A 17069-nucleotide genomic window follows, 5' to 3' on the forward strand; every position below is an offset into this window, starting at 1 on the left:
TCGCTTTTAGATGAATCATTTTCTTCCTCTTTCTGCAGGTGTCGGAAAAAAACATACCCAGCCAAACTACCTACTGCCAGCATCATCATTTGTTTCCACAATGAAGAATTTAGTGCCTTGTTTCGAACACTGTCCAGCATCATGACCCTCACTTCACAGTATATCCTTGAAGAAATTATTTTGGTAGATGACATGAGTGATTTTGGTAAGAGCGAATGCTAACCATCTTTCTAATAGTCTTTGAAGTCAGTGCCATCTCTGTGGCACTTGAGTTATTTTATACAAAAAACATTTTTGGTGGGTGTCGAGGTAGGCACTTTGGAGCACTGATGGTGATGTGAAAGTCTGGTCCCTGACCTTCTGGTTGGGCTAATGGGGTGGCTAGCACTTCCGTGAGATAAAGGTAGGGGCAAGCCGGTCTTTAGAGGTCATGGATGATGTTGAAGAAGTGATGTCTACGATGGGTCAGCAACAAGCTTTTACTGTATAGCACAAGGAACTATATTCACCGTCTGGTGATAAACCATAATGGAAAAAATATGAAAAAGAATATGCATAACTGAATCACTACAGTAGAAATTAACAGTAGAAATTTCTGTACCGTAGAAATTAACACAACATTTTAAATCAACTCTACTTCAAGAAAGTAACATTTTTTTCAAAAGTGACATCTGAACTGAGATGAGTTGGGATTACATAGATGAAGGGGAAGGAAAAAGTATTTTAGGCAGAGAAAATGGCCCAGAGGCAACAGAAAATATGGTGAGTTTGGAATAGTTTTTTATTTTATGTAGGGTGTGTGTGTGTGTGTGTGTGTGTGCGCGCGCGCGTGCGTGCTCAATCGAGTCCTCCTCTTCGTGGCCCCATGGACTGTCGCCCACCAGGCTCCTCTGTCCATGGAATTTTCCAGGCAAGAATACTAGAGTGGGTTACCATTTCCTCCTCCAGGAGATCTTCCCCACCCAGGAATCAAACCTGTGTCTCTTGGGTCTCCTGCCTTGGCAGGCGGATTCTTTACCACTGCATCACTGGGAAAGGACTTACGTAAATTGTGTATGAGCATAGTTTTAGGAGGGATGGGGTGGGCATAAAACCAGAAATGTAAAAAGTAGCCCCTCATGAAGGCATTGTTTGGATTTTATTTGGAGAAAATGGGGAATGATTCCAAGACTTAATGTAGGGTAATGACACAACCCAGGTGCTTTACATGAAAGAATTCTAATCACACCAACTACACTTAAGGGTTTATTCCCTCATGTTCACTGATTTTAAAGAACTAGAACACTAGAACAAAATCTTTAGAGCTCCGTTTAGCATTTGAACTCAGTTGTCTATTTACAATTTAATTCCAAACCTGAGGCAAGCCGAGAGGACCCAGATAAAGGATAAGCTCTCTGGGCTCTGCAGGTTGCCTGTGGGGTCCTTTTCTCATGGAAGCAATGCATGCATATTGGATACTACCTGAAGGTTTACATAATCTACTGTGAATCTGACCCACTATGGGCTGGGACAGAAAAAAGGAGGAGAAACGGAAGAGGAGTAGGCAAGGGAAGAAAAGAACAGGAGGTTTACCCTTGGAGAAGCAACTGAGATGCATCAACTCAAAAGTGAAATGGGGACTTCCCTTGTGGTTCGGCAGTTAAGAATTCACCTGCCAGTGCAGGGGACACAGGTTTGACCCCTGATCTGGGGAGATCCCACATGCTGCAGGGCAACCAAGCCTGTGTGCCACAACTACTGAGCCTGGATGCCTAGAGGCCATGCTCTGCAACAAGAGAAGCCACTGCAGTGAGAAGCCCACGCACTGCAAGTAGAGAGTAGACCCCTGCTCGCCACAAGAGAGAAAGCCCGTACACAGCAAGAAAGACCAGTGCAGCCAAAAAAAAAAAAAAGTGGAATGGAACTCAAGCTAGTGTCAGCTCTATTTAGGAATTTCACTCATTGGCCAGGCACTGTATGCAGGTCAAGAAGCAACAGTTAGAACTGGACAAGGAACAACAGACTGGTTGCAAATCAGGAAAGGAGTACGTCAAGGATGTATATTGTCACCCTGCTTATTTAACTTATACGCAGAGTACGTCATGCAAAATGCCAGGCTGGATGAAGCACAAGCTGGAGTCAAGATTGCCGGGAGAAATATCAATCACCTCAGATACGCAGGTGACACCACCCTTATGGCAGAAAGTGAAGAATTAAAGAGCCTCTTGATGAAAGTGAAAGAGGAGAATGAAAAAGTTGGCTTAAAACTCAACATTCAGAAAACTAAGATCATGGCATCCAGTCCCATCATTTCCTGGCAAATAGATGGGGAAACAATGGAAACAGTGGGAGACTTTATGCTTTTTGGGCTCCAAAATCCCTGCAGATGGTGACTGCAGCCATGACATTAAAAGATGCTTGCTCCTTGGAAGAACAGCTATGACCAACCTACACAGCATATTAAAAAGCAGAGACAATACTTTGCCAACAAAGGTCCATCTAGTCAAAGCTACAGTTTTTCCAGTAGCCATGTATGGATGTGAGACTGGACTACAAAGAAAGCTGAGCCTGAAGAATTGATGCTTTTGAAATGTGGTGCTGGAGGAGACTCTTGAGAGTCCCTTGGACTGCAAGGAGATCCAACCAGTCCATCCTAAAGGAAATCCGTCCTGAATATTCATTTGAAGGACTGATGCTGAAGCTGAAACTCCAGTACTCTGGCCACCTGATTCGAAGAACTGACTCATTGGAAAAGACCCTGATGCTGGGAAAGATTGAGGGCAGGAGGAGAAGGGGATGACAGAGCATGAGATGGTTGGATGGTATCACCGACTCAATGGACATGAGTTTGAGTAAGCTCCGGGAGTTGGTGATAGACAGAGAGGCCTGGCATGCTGCAGTCCATGGAGTCACAAAGAGTCAGACACGACTGAGCAACTGAACTGAACTGTGTAGGAGCCACCTGAATCTGAGGAGTCCAGTGTTGTTTATTTCTGGTTTTGTGCGTGGGAGGGGATGTGGAAGGATGGCTAGGTTCCTCATCTGACTGAACAACACATCTGGCCACATGTGGGGCAAAAGGCCCCAGTAAAGCCATGAGCAGGCAGCAGGGGGATCTTTGCTGGACTGTGAAGTCTAACATCTCACCCAAAGGATGAAGATCCTGCCATGGAGGTGCAGTCCCAGGAGGACTGAGGAACTCCCCAGGGGCCCCAGCCTTTCAGAACTATGCCAAGAGTTCAGAGACACACCTGGAGATCTGCCCAGATGTTCTTTAGGCATCAGAGGACTCGCCGCTGATGGCTGAGAGATGGTTGGACCAGACACTCTACTTCTCCTGGATCCACAGCCACCTGATGGGTGGTCATTTCACCCACACCACCAAGGAGCTTAGTCCTGGACCCACACAGAACCTCAAACACAGGAAATGCAGGAAATGGGGTATTTGGTGTCCTGATGGTGCTCAGGGTTGATGCACCCCCACTCTTAACCCACGAGGATTTCCTGTGGGCTCTAGGAGAACTTTCTTGAACTAAAACTAGTCTTTTCTGGCTCATACCAGTAGGTACTGGAGATGGAGTCCCTCAGCTTGGGATGGCAGGGGTCGAGAGCCCAGACAACCACCTCCATTGAGTTACATGAGAGACACGTCCAGGGCTGACCTGCTACCATCCACCCTTCTCATAGTCCTGGTCCCTCTTGGCTACACACAGCAGCATGGCCATCTCCTGAATGACTCGAAGCCTCCACTTCACATCAGCGATGACCGCTGCCAGAACGGCCTGTCTCCTCCCACGGCTGCCGCACAGAGTTCCTCTGAGTCCTGGATGTTGGAGGGCATCTGCAGACATCTGATCTGAGATGCTGCCCCTACCCTGCAAGGGTAGCTAAGCAGCCTGCAATCTGCCTCTGAGCAGGGCCCTGGCACTCTTTTCACAGACAAGGAAAGAGATTTCTTTTATTCTTCTGCCAAGACTATAGTGAACCTGCCTGCATTGATCCCCAGCCCCCAGATTCTCTGACCTCTGAGGCATCGGTATCCGTCTCACCAGAGACTGACTCCTTTGTTGTTGTTCAGTCCCTAAGTCATGTCCGACTCTTTGTGACCCCATGGACTGCAGCACACCAGGCTCCCCTGTCTTACACCATCTCCCAGAGTTTGCTCAAATTCACATCCACTGAATCGGTGATGCCATCCAACCATCTCATCCTCTGCCACCTCCTTCTCCTCTTGGCTTCAATCTTTCCCAGCATCAGGGTCTTTTCCAGTGAGTAAGCTCTTCACATCAGGTGGCCAAAGTATTGGAGCTGCAGCTTCAGCATCAGTCCTTCCAATGAATATTCAGGGTTGATTTCCTTTAGGATGGACTGGTTGGATCTCCTTGCAGTCCAAGGGACTCTCAAGAGTCTTTTCCAGCCCCACAGTTCAAAAGTATCAATTTTTCGGCACTCAGCCTTCTTTACAGACCAACTCTCACATCTATACATGACTACTGAAAAAAAAACAACATAGCTTTGATTATGTGGACCTTTGTGGGCAAAGTGATGTCTCTGCTTTTTAATATGCTGTCTAGATTGGTCATAACTTTCCTTCCAAGAAGGAAAGGACCTCCTTTATCATCATCATATTAACCTCTGAGTATTGAGTGACTGTTATGTGTCAGGCTCTGTGCTTGGTGATGTATTTCTTCTTCTCACTGCAGGCCTGCAAGGACTATGTTAAATCTGCTTTCTCACTGACGAGAAAGCTGAGACTTGAGTGGTTGATAACCAGCCTGGGGGTTAGTACCCCCAGGCACAACTGTTATGAATAAAGTCAGAATGCTCCAAAGCACCATAATATATGCTTTTTCTATTAAAATTTTAATAATGATATATTAAAATAGAGGCATTTCATGGATTTCTCTGGTGGTCCAGTGGTTGGTACTCTGTACTTCCAATGCAGAGGTTTAATCCTTGGTCGGGGAATTAGGAGCCCACATGCCACAAAATGTGGCCAAAAAGTTGAAAAAAAAAAAAAAAGGAGTATTTCACTAGAAACACAGAAGAATGTTCACAGTTGATTTCAATGCTGAATCTCTTTTTGTTCACGTTTTGTGCACATTTTGTGCATGTTCATTCAATCAAACTTTCTTTTCTAAGTTTGGAACATCTGCAGAATAGCAGTTTTTAAGAATCAATCGAACTTACGAGAAACTGGTTTAATTTCTCATAATTACGAGAAACTGGTTTAATTATGAGAAACTGGTTAATATACTTTGCAGTTGTCAAATGTTGACTCTTTTTTCCAGATGATTTGAAAGAGAAACTCGACTATCACTTGGAAATTTTTCGAGGAAAGATTAAATTAATAAGAAACAAAAAGAGACAGGGGCTGATTCGAGCAAGGATGACCGGAGCGTCCCATGCTTCAGGTATGAAGGTTTTGCTCCAGACAGGACCCCATGTCTGTGTTCCAGAGGCCTTCCTGCCCGTGTGGAAACCATCCTCACGTGTCTCCATGGCATAAACAGAAGAGTGGGAATATATTTCAGTCTTATGAGTCTTAAATCTTTGACTCAAAGTATTCTGCTTCAAGATGTTAATTTGTTATTTCAAATAGAAGACAAATAGAAGTTATCCTTTGTTGGGGGCGGGGGAGGCATAAGCTCAGCCTCCTGTTGCAGGACCAGTCCCCCAGGTACAGACTCTGGGATAGAGTTGTACATGCAGGGGGGCCCCCAGGTGGTTCTGGGAACCAGGTAAAGCGGTGAGGAAAGCAAGACTTTACAGGGAGAGCGGGGCTATGAAGCAGCTGCAGACCTCATGGGGACCTCGGAAGCTAGGAAGGGGTCAGTCCAGGTCCTCCAGGAGGCAGAGGCCCGGATGACAGGGAGGCGTGCTTACAGAGAAATGTCTGCGAAGGATAAAGGGGAGAGGACGAAGTGTAGGCTGGACGCTTCTGGTCTGACCCCGGCGGAAGGAGGCAAGGAAGGAGGGAAGGCCGAAAGCCCTTCGGTCTGCTGCGTGGCTCCCAGAAAGGGCTTGAGTGAGCTGGTCGGGAGCCCCGGAGCAAAGACCGCGCACTGAAGTCCTGCGTGGGGCCGCTGTGGCCGGTGGGGTTCACCCGGCTGCCGGGGGCCCACACAGTGTGTGCAGTGATTGGCTGGGAACCCCCAGGAGGGCGTGGCCTTGGTGTGAACACTCCAGAAGATCCCGAAGCTGGGGCCCTCCCGGGGCAGCTTCTCGTGAAGGGAGGTCTCAGCCGACGGGAGCTGGGGGTCCCATCTGGCCTCCGGCATCCCTTGGGACAGCAGCCCCGTCCTCCGCTAAGGGCAGTTCCTGAGCTGTGAGACACGGGATACCAGCAAGGGAATGAGTCCCGAGGGGAATCCCGATGATCGAGCTTCCTGGAAGCCAGGGTAATCAGAGGGTTGTTCCCAGAAAATTAACCTAGGACCAAAGGCGAGGGGTGATGTTTAAGGGTCCGGCCATGTGGCAATCTGAGGAAATGTCTCCCTTCCTTAGCAAGGCTATTTCCTTATTGAGTAGAAGGCCAACTAAAAGCAAAATCGGAGTCTTTTTTTTTTTTCTTTCTATTTTGGCCTGATCAAGTGAGACATTCTCTTACTTAACTACATTGCTCAGTCCTGTCCAACTCTATGGACTGTAGCCTGTCAGGCTCCTCTCTTCATGGGATTCTCCAGGCAAGAAAACTGGAGTGGTTGCCATTCCCTTCTCCAGGGGATCTTCCTGGCCCAGGGATCAACCCAGGTCTCCTGCACTGCAGGCGGATTCTTTTACTATCTGAGCCACCGGGGAAGCACTCTACCAGATAATACATGTGAACTGTCCCAAACTCAGTACAAACCACTAAAACGGAATGACATGTGTCTTTTCAGAACGTTGATTTTATGCATTAATATGCATGTGTGTACATATGTATGTGTATATATACACACATGTACACATAGACACACACATAGATTTAAGGGTTTTTAAATATATGGAATTGTACTATCTCTATTGTTCTGAGACTTCCCCTCTTTTCATTTCAGTTTAATGTTTTGTAGCTTTTCCCATGACAATGCCTGAGAGTTACCTCAGTTTTTGTTTCCAGCATAGTATAGTATTCCATATGGATTTCATAATTTGTGTCAGTCAGTCAGTTCAGTCGCTCAGTCATGTCCAACTCTTTGCAACCTCATGAATCGCAGCACACCAGGCCTCCCTGTCCATCACCAACTCCCAGAGTTTACTCAAACTCATGTCCATCGAGTCAGTGATGCCATCCAACCATCTCATCCTCTGTCATCCCCTTCTCCTCCTGCCTTCAATCCCTCCCAGCATCAGGGTCTTTTCCAATGAGTCAACTCTGCGCATGAGGTGGCCAAAGTATTGGAGTTTCAACTTCAGCATCAGTCCTTCCAATGAATACCCAGGACTGATCTCCTTTAGGATGGACTGGTTGGATCTCCTTGCAGTTCAAGGGACTCTCAAGAGTCTTCCAACACCGCAGTTCAAAAGCATCAATTTTTCGGTGCTCAGCTTTCTTCACAGTCCAACTCTCACATCCATACATGAGCACTGGAAAAACCATAGCCTTGACCAGACGGATCTTTGTTGGCAAAGTAATGTCTCTGCTTTTTAATATGCTATCTAGTTTGGTCATAACTTTCCTTCCAAGGAGTAAGCGTCTTTTAATTTCATGGCTGCAATCACCATCTGCAGTGATTTTGGAGCCCCCCAAAATAAAGTCTGACACTGCTTCCACTGTTTCCCCATCTATTTCCCATAAAGTAATGGGACCAGAGGCCATGATCTTAGTTTTCTGAATGTTGAACTTTAAGCCAACTTTTTCACTCTCCTCTTTCACTTTCATCAAGAGGCTTTTTAATTCCTCTTCACTTTCTGCCATCAGGGTGGTGTCATCTGCATATCTGAGGTTATTGATATTTCTCCTGGCAATCTTGATTCCAGCTTGTGCTTCTTCCAGCCCAGTGTTTCTCATGATGTACTCTGCATATAAGTTAAATAAGCAGGGTGACAATATACAGCCTTGATGTAGCCACTTGTCCTTTCCTGATTTTTATTTTTTACAATTACTGAAAAAAAAATTGCACTGGCAATTTTTGTACTTACACCTTTGTGGAAATTAATGCTTGCACCTATGGGATAAATTCATAAAAGTGGAATTGCTGGGCAAAAGGGGATTCTTATTTTAAATTTTGATGGATGGTGCCAAATTGTCCTAAAACAGATGGCACCAATTAACAGTTCCATCACATGGTATAAGAGGACCCTCTCCCTGGGGCCTTGCTGACACTGGTTATTTATTACCAATCATTCTGTGCTGTGCTTAGTCGCTCAGTTGTGTTTGACTCTCTGTGATCCCATGGACCATAACCCACCAGGCTCCTCTGTCCATGGGGATTCTCCAGGCAAGAATACTGGATTGGGTTGCCCTCCTCCAGAGAATCTTTCTGACCCACGGATCGAACCCAGGTCTCCCTCATTGCAGGCAGATTCTTTACCATTTGAGCCACCAGGGAAGCCCAATCATTCTAGTCTTTGACGAAATTTTGGTCAAAAAGCTGTATCCTTTATTTTCTTGGCATTTTCTTGACTACTAGCAGCATGGAGTATTTTTTCATATTTTTGTGGATTGTTTATAGATTTTTCTATGAATTTGGCCTGTTCATATCCTTTGTCAGTTTTGATTGGGTTGTTTGTCCTTTTGTTATTGATTCAAAGGTGCCTTTATGATATGACTCCTGTGTTATATACACTGAGAATATCATTCCCCAGTCTGTAGTTGCTCTTCCCATCTTTGTTGATGGTGTCTTGCATTGAATAGAAGTGTTAGTCACTCAGTTGTGTCCGACTCTTTGTGACCCCATGGACTGTAGCCTGCTGAGCCTGCCAGACTCCTCCATCCAGAGAATTTTCCAGGCAAGAATACTGGAGTGGGTTGCCATTTCCTTCTCCAGGGGCTCTTCCCGACCTAGGGATCAAACCAGAATCTCCCGCATTGTAGGAAGACTCTTTACCATCTGAGCTACCAGGGAAGTTGAACAGAAGTTTACCAAAAAATCCACTTCCTCTTGCTGGGCCCAGGGCCACGCGGGACTCTCCTGCCTTCCTTTTGGTAGGAATGGCCCGTGACTGTTTCAGCCACATTTCCTGACCAAGGCTCACAGGAAGTTGGTTTATCCCCCTCCACTCTGTATTTCCCTTGTGGCTGACGAGGGTAGAGCTAAATGAGTAGAAAGAAACTTTGACTGCATAGGAGCTGTTGTGCATTTTGGAGGCTTACTTTAAGGGCCAGTAGCTTTGGGACTTCCCTCGTGGCCCACTGGTTAAGACTCTGAGCTCGCTGAGAGCATGGGTTCCATCCCTGATGGGGGAACTAAGACCCTACGTGCCACATGGTGCCACCTAAAAGGAAAAGTAGAAAGGAAGAGAGAAGTGAAATTCACTTAAAAAGTCATGGCCACTAGCTTTAACTTAATAATGAAATAATCAGATTCATCAATATTTTTCTTTATGATTTTTGTGTCTTGTTTGGGAAGTTCTTCCTTACTCTAAGATCCTGATGATATTCTACATTTTAAAAAAATGCTTGCTTTTCATGCTGCATTTTTTTTTTCAATTTCATTCATTTATTTTTGGCTGCATGGGTCTTTGTTGTTGCTGGGCTTTCACTAGTCGTGGTGAGCGGGGGTACTCTTTAGTTGCTGTTGGCAGGGTTCTCGTTGCAGTGGCTTCTCTTGTGGCGGAGCTTGGGCTCTAGGCCTGTGGGCTTTGCTAGCTGCGGCCCACAGGCTTACTTGCTCTGTGGCAGGTGTAATCCTCCCAGACCAGGGATTGAACCCGTGTCCCCTGCATTGGCAGGCGGACTCTCAACCCCTGGACCATCAGGGAAGCCCTGCCCTCATCACTCACCTCCCCTTGCTCTCCCCTGGTGTTACTGACCCTCTCGCTGCTCCTCAAACATACCAGCTGTACTCCTATCTCAGAGCCTTTCTTTGCATGTGATTTTCCCACCTAGAATGTTCCTCCTCCAGTCCCCTGTGTGACCTGTTACTTCAATTTGTTCAGGTATCTGGTTCAGTGGCACATTATCAGCGAGGCCGTTCGAAATCACCCTGTACAAAACAGCGAGGTCCTGTTCTTCTCTATCATCCTGCCTCTGATGGGGTTTTCTTGGTAATATTTATGGCTGCCTGTCCACTCGCCCCTGTGGGTGACGCTGCCCATGTGATGACCAAAGCTGCCCTCAAACTGAGACAGCTGTGATGAGTCTGTGCTGTGTCCTTGGCAGGAGGTCAAATGACCCCTGCTGGGTGGGTTTAACTCCATCAGGAAGAAATCAAAGGCTAGAGTTTTGCAAAGTGGAGAAAAATTGAGAAAGAGAAGCTCTAATTAGATGGCCTGAATCAAAAGGAAAGATGGCCTGAATCAAAACCAACTTTTTTGCATGGGAGCAGAAATGTTATGGTTTGGAAGCAGCCATAAGTAGCTAGGAAGTGCTGGTGTTGTCCTGAACCCAAGGATTCTTGTGGTCAGGGAGGACAAGGAGGGACTTTCTATGAGAAACAGCATCTTCTCGGGAGAGTCAGGGTTACATCAGACAAGGAGGTCTGCAGGAGAACTTAGTGTAGGGAAATTTATTTTTTTTAAGGATTTTGTTTTTTAAAAGAGCTTTACTTATTTTTGGCTGTGTTGGGTTTTCATTGCTGTTTGAGGGTTTTTCTCTAGTTGCAGTGAGCAGGGGCTATTCTCTAGTTGTGATGTGTGGGCTTCTCGTTTCAGTGGCTTCCCTTCTTGTGGGGCACAGGCTCTAGGGTGTTGGGACACGCGGGCTCAGTAGTTGCAGCTCAGGGGCTTAGTTGTTGTCTTGCTGCATCTCACCGTGCACACTGTTCACTGAAGCCAGGGTAGGCGAGGTGTGGGCAAGGAAGCTGAAAGAAAACTCAAGGAGCTGTAGCAACTGCAGACACATTTATTCTCTCCTGACCGGTCCAGCAGCTCCAGCAGCAGACACGCTGTGTTCTCTCACAGTTGACCCAGCAGACGCAGCCATAATGCAGCCTCAGAGGCCTTTCAGGTGGAGCTTACAGAACAAAAGTGGCCCGTGGCCAAGCAGGTACATTGTGATGCACACGCACAGTGCTACAAGTGATCTCAGCTATTACAAAACCATGCATCTACAAAATGTGGGGTGAGAGCGAGAGGCATGGGGCGAGAGAGCCTGACCACCTCCATCTTGGCTAGTTTGCTCTTTACCTAAAGTTGCCCAGTAACATGTGGAATCTTCCCGGACCAGGGATGAGCCCATGTCCCCTGCACTGGCAGGTGGGTTCTTTACTGGACCACTAAGGTAGTCTGGAAATTTACTTTAAATAAGGGAACTGTGGACAGAGTAAAAAAGGGTAGTCCACAGTGGAACAGGGGGTTTGGGGGAATAAATACAAGGCAGTCTGGTGATGAGAATGGAGCCTCTTCCACTGAATTGGCCTGGGTGGTCATCAAGAGGCCAAGAGGGCAGAGATGAGGTGTAGATTTCAGCTAACATCCTGAAGGCAACAGCTTAGCAAAATCGAACACGCCATTGAGAGCTTGTGGTGTCACTTGACCATCACACAGAACGAGAGACGATTTTGTTGTCTCATGTGGGAGACAGAAGAATGCCCTTCCCCAAGGAGGTCCTCCTTATTCCCAAATCCTGTCAACATGTTTACTTATGTGGTGCAGAGGGCAGTGTCTGAGTCTCCCCCACAAACACCCAAGGGAGGTAATGGAGGACAGAACAAAAAGCACTGGGTTTTGAAGCAGAGCCTTCATTTCAAGTTTGGTATGTGCCAATTACCAGTTCCAGGATCTTGGGCACGTCACTTCTCCGAACCCCACCTTCCTATTCCATGATATGGGAACAAAGATATATAACTAACATGGTTGTTGCAATGATTAAATGAGGTCATTATGAGCACTTTTTTTTTAAGCATTAAGTATTAAACAATAGCTTATTAGAAAGTGATTACGTGTGTGCATGCTAAGTCGCTTTAGTCACGTCCCACTCTTTGCGACCCCATGGACTGTGGCCTGCCAGGCTCCCCTCTCCATGAGATTCTCCAGGCAAGAATACTGGAGTGGGTTGCCATGCCCTCTACCATGGGATCTTCTTGACTCAGGGATCGAACCTTCATCGCTTATATCTCCTGCATTGGCAGGCGGGTTCTTTACCACTTAGCACCACCTGGGAAGCCCAGACAGTGAGTAGTACAAATAAAAAGAAATTAAAACATAGATATTTAATTATATGCTTCAAAATGATAAAATATGTAAAATAAAAGTAGGAGAAATACAGGGAAAAGTAATGGAAATACAGACCATTCATGGTGGGAAGTCTCTCAGAGATTTTAGAACTCACCATCCTTATCTTCCAGCTAGAGAAACTAATCTCCCCAAAAGACTAAAGACCTGCTCCAGGTCACATAATTCAGGACACAAACACTCAAATTCTGATTTCCATGGCAGTGAATAGTATTACCACACTACTGGTCATGGAAACATAGCAAACAAACAAAAAAGAGAAATTCAAATAGCAGAGTCACTTGAATTTTTTTCACAAAATCCAAATGGCCATGTTTAACAGATTTATGGTGTGAATGAAGTGGAAATGCTTGGATATTTTATAAAAGTTTATCATACGCTTAAGCACAAAGAGATTCTCTGTAAACTCCCCATAACTAGATTTTGTGCACCGCATTATTAAACATCAATCTCAAAACAAAAAAAATTAAGAAAGATAGCCATAACATAATACAATAAACTGAAATAAAATATTATTGTTTAAAACAATTTTATTGTTAATAAAAATGAAAACATTTAATACCTTAAAAATAATTGCCTTAGAGACCAAATCGAGAATATTTAAAATAGATATAATGGCTGTATTAAATAGTGAAGGAAAGGGAAACCTGGCATGCTGCAGTCCACAGGGTCACAAAGAGTCGGTCACGACTTAGCAAGTGAACAACAAGAATCTAATGTTTAAATGTAAAAAAGTTGACACTAAGGAAAAGCAAAAAATAAAATGGAACAAGGGGAGAAAGAGACTGAGAATATTGAGAGAGATTGACACAGCGTTTGTTTGTTTGTTTTTAAATATGAAAACAAAACTTGCAAAACGCTATTCCTAGAGAAGTTGTGGGAATAGGTTGTGCTGGGAAAGATTGAGGGCATGAGAAGGGGGTGACAGAGGATGAGATGGTGGGATAGCATCATCGACTCAAAGGGCATGAGTTTGAGCAAACTCTGGGAGATGGGGAAGGACAGGGAAGCCTGGTGTGCTGCAGTCCACGGGGTCTCAAAGAGTCAGACACGACTGAGCAACTGGACCACAGCAACAAAGGTTGCTACAGGAAAGCAGAAAGCAAGCTTCTACTCAGGGAAGATGAGGAATATTTCTCCTGACTTTTAACTTCAGTGAGCAATTCAGTTGTGAACACTCCACAGATATGTTTCTTAAGGAGGAAGGATGGGAAAGCTCCTTTATCAGGCTCATTGAACTAGTGTCCTTCAGCATTTGTTTTTTTAAATCTGTTTGTTTTTGGCTGTTTATTTTGTTTGTTTATATTTGTTGCTGCATATGTGCTTTTCTCTAGTTGTGGTCTGCAGGGGCTACGCTCTAGTTGCAGTGTGCGGGCTTCTCACTGCTGAGGCTTCTCTTGTTGCAAGCACAGGCTCCAGGCGTGGAGGCTTCAGAAGTTGCAGCATGTGACTGCAGTAGTTTTTGACTTCAGTAGTTTCAGCTCGGGGGGCTCTAGAGCACAGGCTCAGTAGTTATGGCGCCCGGGCTTAGTTGCCCCGTGGCACGCGGGGTCTTCCCAGACCAGAGATCGAACCCGTGTCTCCTACATTGGCAGGCGGATTCCTTACCACCAAGCCACTGGGGAAGTCCTGGCCCTTCAGTGATTTTAGATCCTAAGGAGAAGTTAGGAAGTTAATCTGGGCATATAGCATTTAGCAGAGTCACTATGTTGTACAACCATCACCCCCTCTAGTTCGAAAATATTTTCATCACCCCGAGAGAAAACCCCACACCCATATATAGGGAAATTTTCTTATTTCCACTTCTCCCAGCCCCTGGCAACTACCAGTCTTCATCTGTCTGTGGATTTACTTATTCTGGATATTTCATAGAAATGAAATCAGACCTTTTATGTCTGGCTCTTTCACCAGCATAATGCTTTTGAGATTCATAAACATGTACCAATACTTCATTTTTTATGGCTGGAGGATATTCCACTGTATGTGTATATGCAATTTGTTTCTCCACTCATCTGTTGGCGGACATTTGGGCTATTTCCATTTTTGGGATAATATAAGGAGTACTGCTATAGATATGCATATACACGGGTACATTTGAATTCTTTTTAATTTTTTTTGTTGTTGTTGTTCTCAAAGCATGCGGGATCTTAGTTCCTTAACCAAGGGTCGAACCTGTGCCTCTTGCATTGAAAGCGTGGAGTCTTAACCATTGGACTGCTGAGGAAGTCCCCTGAATTCTTTTTAAAATGTGCCAATGAGTGGAATTTCTGGGTCACGTGGTAATTCTGTTTAACTTTTTGAGGAGCTGCCAAACTATTTTCCACAGCAGGTGGACCATTTTGGGCTTCCTGGTTAGCACTAGTGGTAAAGAACCCACCTGCCAATACAGGAGACGTAAGAGGTGCAGGTTCGATCCCTGGGTCAGGAAGATCCCCTGGAGGAGGGCGTGGCAACTCACTCCAGTATTCTTGCCTGGAGAATCCCATGGACAGAGGAGCCTGGTGGGCTATGGTCTGTAGGGTCGCAGAGAGTCGGACACGACTGAGGTGACTTACCACACCACACAGCAATGTATAAGAGTTCCGATTTTTCCACATCCTCCCAACAGTTATTATTTTCTCTTTTTTGTTTTAACTCTGATAGTTGTGAAGTGGTATGAAGTGGTACCTCACTGTTTTAACTTGCGTTTCCTTAAAGATGTGTGATGTTGAGCATCTTTTCATGTGCTTGTTGGCTATTAGTATATCTTCTTTGGAGAACCAGATGGTATTTTTCACCTATCAAATTAGCTGACGTGATTTTTTTAAATGTTTGTGTGATGTAACGTCATAGAAGCTATTTTAATGAAAAATGCAAAGTGTTGATTGAAAAGAAGGTGTCAGGCTCTTTTTAGCTCGGTTTTGATCGAGGCATGAAGACAACAGATGTTATATTCCAAGGTGAGTTTCTGACACCGTGGGCTCAGTGGGTCAGTCGTGTCCGACTCTTTGCGACCCCATGGACTGTACCCGCCAGGCTCCTCTGTCCATGCGGATTCTCCAGGCAAGAATACTGGAGTGGGTTGCCATGCCCTCCTCCAGGTTTGACACAGTACCATAAAGAAATTTCGAAATAGATATCTGAGAAGCAGTAAGAGAACTCAGCTACCTTCAGTCACCTTGTCAGAATTAGGATTTTTGGATAAAGCTGCTTGCTAAAGCCTGGTGAGAGGAACTTGATGTGAATTATTTCCTGTGTTGGGGGCTCAGCGCATCCTCAAACATCCCAGGGGGAAGAGAAATGAACTGGTGTTGGCTTCTCACCAGGGAATCAAAAGGGCGGAAGAAGGGCTGCGGAACCAAGGACATTTGCATCTGTGTTAGTCTCTCTTCTGGTGGCAGGGTTTGCACAGGCAATGTGTTTGGGTGAGAGAGAAAGCAGATCAGGGGTTCCCAGCCCCTGGGCCACGGACAGGTAGCGGTCCATGGCCTGTCAGGAACAGGGCTGCATGGCAGGAGGTGGGCAAGTGAGCGAAGCTTCACCTGCATTTACAACTGCACCCCATCGCTGGGCTGCTCCTCCTGTCGGATCAGTGGCCGCGTTAGTTTCTCACAGAAGCACGAACCCTACTGTGAACTGTGCGTGCAAGGGATCCAGGTTGTATGTTCTTTATGAGAATCGTCCTGAAACCATCCTCACCCCACCCTTGGTCTATGGGAACATTGTCTTCCCCAAATCCACAAAACTGATCGCTGGTGCCAAGAAAGGTTAGGGACTGCAGCTCTAACCCACAGTCACCAGCTCCTTCTGAATATCAGTGGCGCACACTGTCCTGCATTTTTGATACAGTATCAAACATACGTTTCTTGCCTCCTCCTAGGGAAACTGAAAGGACTTTAATAACCAAACTTCCCTGGTGGCTCAGATGGTAAAGCGTCTGCCTACAATGCGGGAGACCTGGGTTCAATCCCTGGGTTGGGAAGATCCCCTGGAGAGGGAAATGGCAACCCACTCCAGTATTCTTGCCTGGGAAATCCCATGGACAGAGGAGCATGGTGGGCTATAGTCCATGGGGTCGCAAAGAGTCGGACATGAGTGAGCGACTTTACTTTCACTTTCATAGTAAGTGTTGGATAAATACTTGTTGCATTGAAACTCGATTTGTATTGTCGGGTGTTTCCTACACATGGGCTAACACTCGCCTGTTTTTGCCTCCCCAGGGGACGTTCTAGTGTTTCTGGATAGCCACTGTGAGGTGAATAAAGTCTGGCTGGAGCCCTTGCTGAATGCCGTTGCCAAGGACCCCAAAATGGTGGTGTGTCCTCTGATAGATGTCATTGATTACCTGTCCCTGGAATACCAGCCCTCTCCTATTGTGAGAGGAGCTTTCAACTGGCATCTGGAATTTAAATGGGATCATGTTTTCTCTTATGAGATCGAGGGACCAGAAGGACCCACTACACCTATCCGGTGAGATTCCTTCTGGTAATGGAGAAATAGCATAGAGGTAGTGGGAGCAGGGGGAAGCCTGCAGAGATTATTACTTTGATTCCTCAAGCTTAATGAAGAGAAATATTTCATTGTTTATCTTGTTTCTAAAAGTCTGTAATAATAGGATGTGGTAGGTTTTGTTTCTTTAATTGAAAGGAGGTGATGGAATTCCAGTTGAGCTATTTCAAATCCTGAAAGATGATGCTGTGAAAGTGCTGCACTCAATATGCCAGCAAATTTGGAAAACTCAGCAGTGGCCACAGGACTGGAAAAGGTGTTTTCATTCCAATCCCAAAGAAAGGCAA

At 45.6% G+C, this 17069-nt stretch overlaps 1 protein-coding gene across 1 annotated transcript in view; it reads left to right on the forward strand.

The window, feature by feature from the left end:
- The window catches only part of GALNTL5 (polypeptide N-acetylgalactosaminyltransferase like 5), a 55030-nt gene that overhangs the window by 22601 nt on the left and 15360 nt on the right, over positions 1–17069 (forward strand). The window contains exons 5-7 of the mRNA XM_043462485.1: positions 39–205; positions 5271–5393; positions 16494–16743. Coding sequence (XP_043318420.1) covers positions 39–205; positions 5271–5393; positions 16494–16743 — 540 coding nt within the window. The remainder of the gene's footprint in view (positions 1–38; positions 206–5270; positions 5394–16493; positions 16744–17069) is intronic.

The sequence above is a fragment of the Cervus canadensis genome, chromosome 3, assembly GCF_019320065.1.
Source record: "Cervus canadensis isolate Bull #8, Minnesota chromosome 3, ASM1932006v1, whole genome shotgun sequence".
NCBI classification, from domain to species: Eukaryota; Metazoa; Chordata; class Mammalia; order Artiodactyla; family Cervidae; genus Cervus; species Cervus canadensis.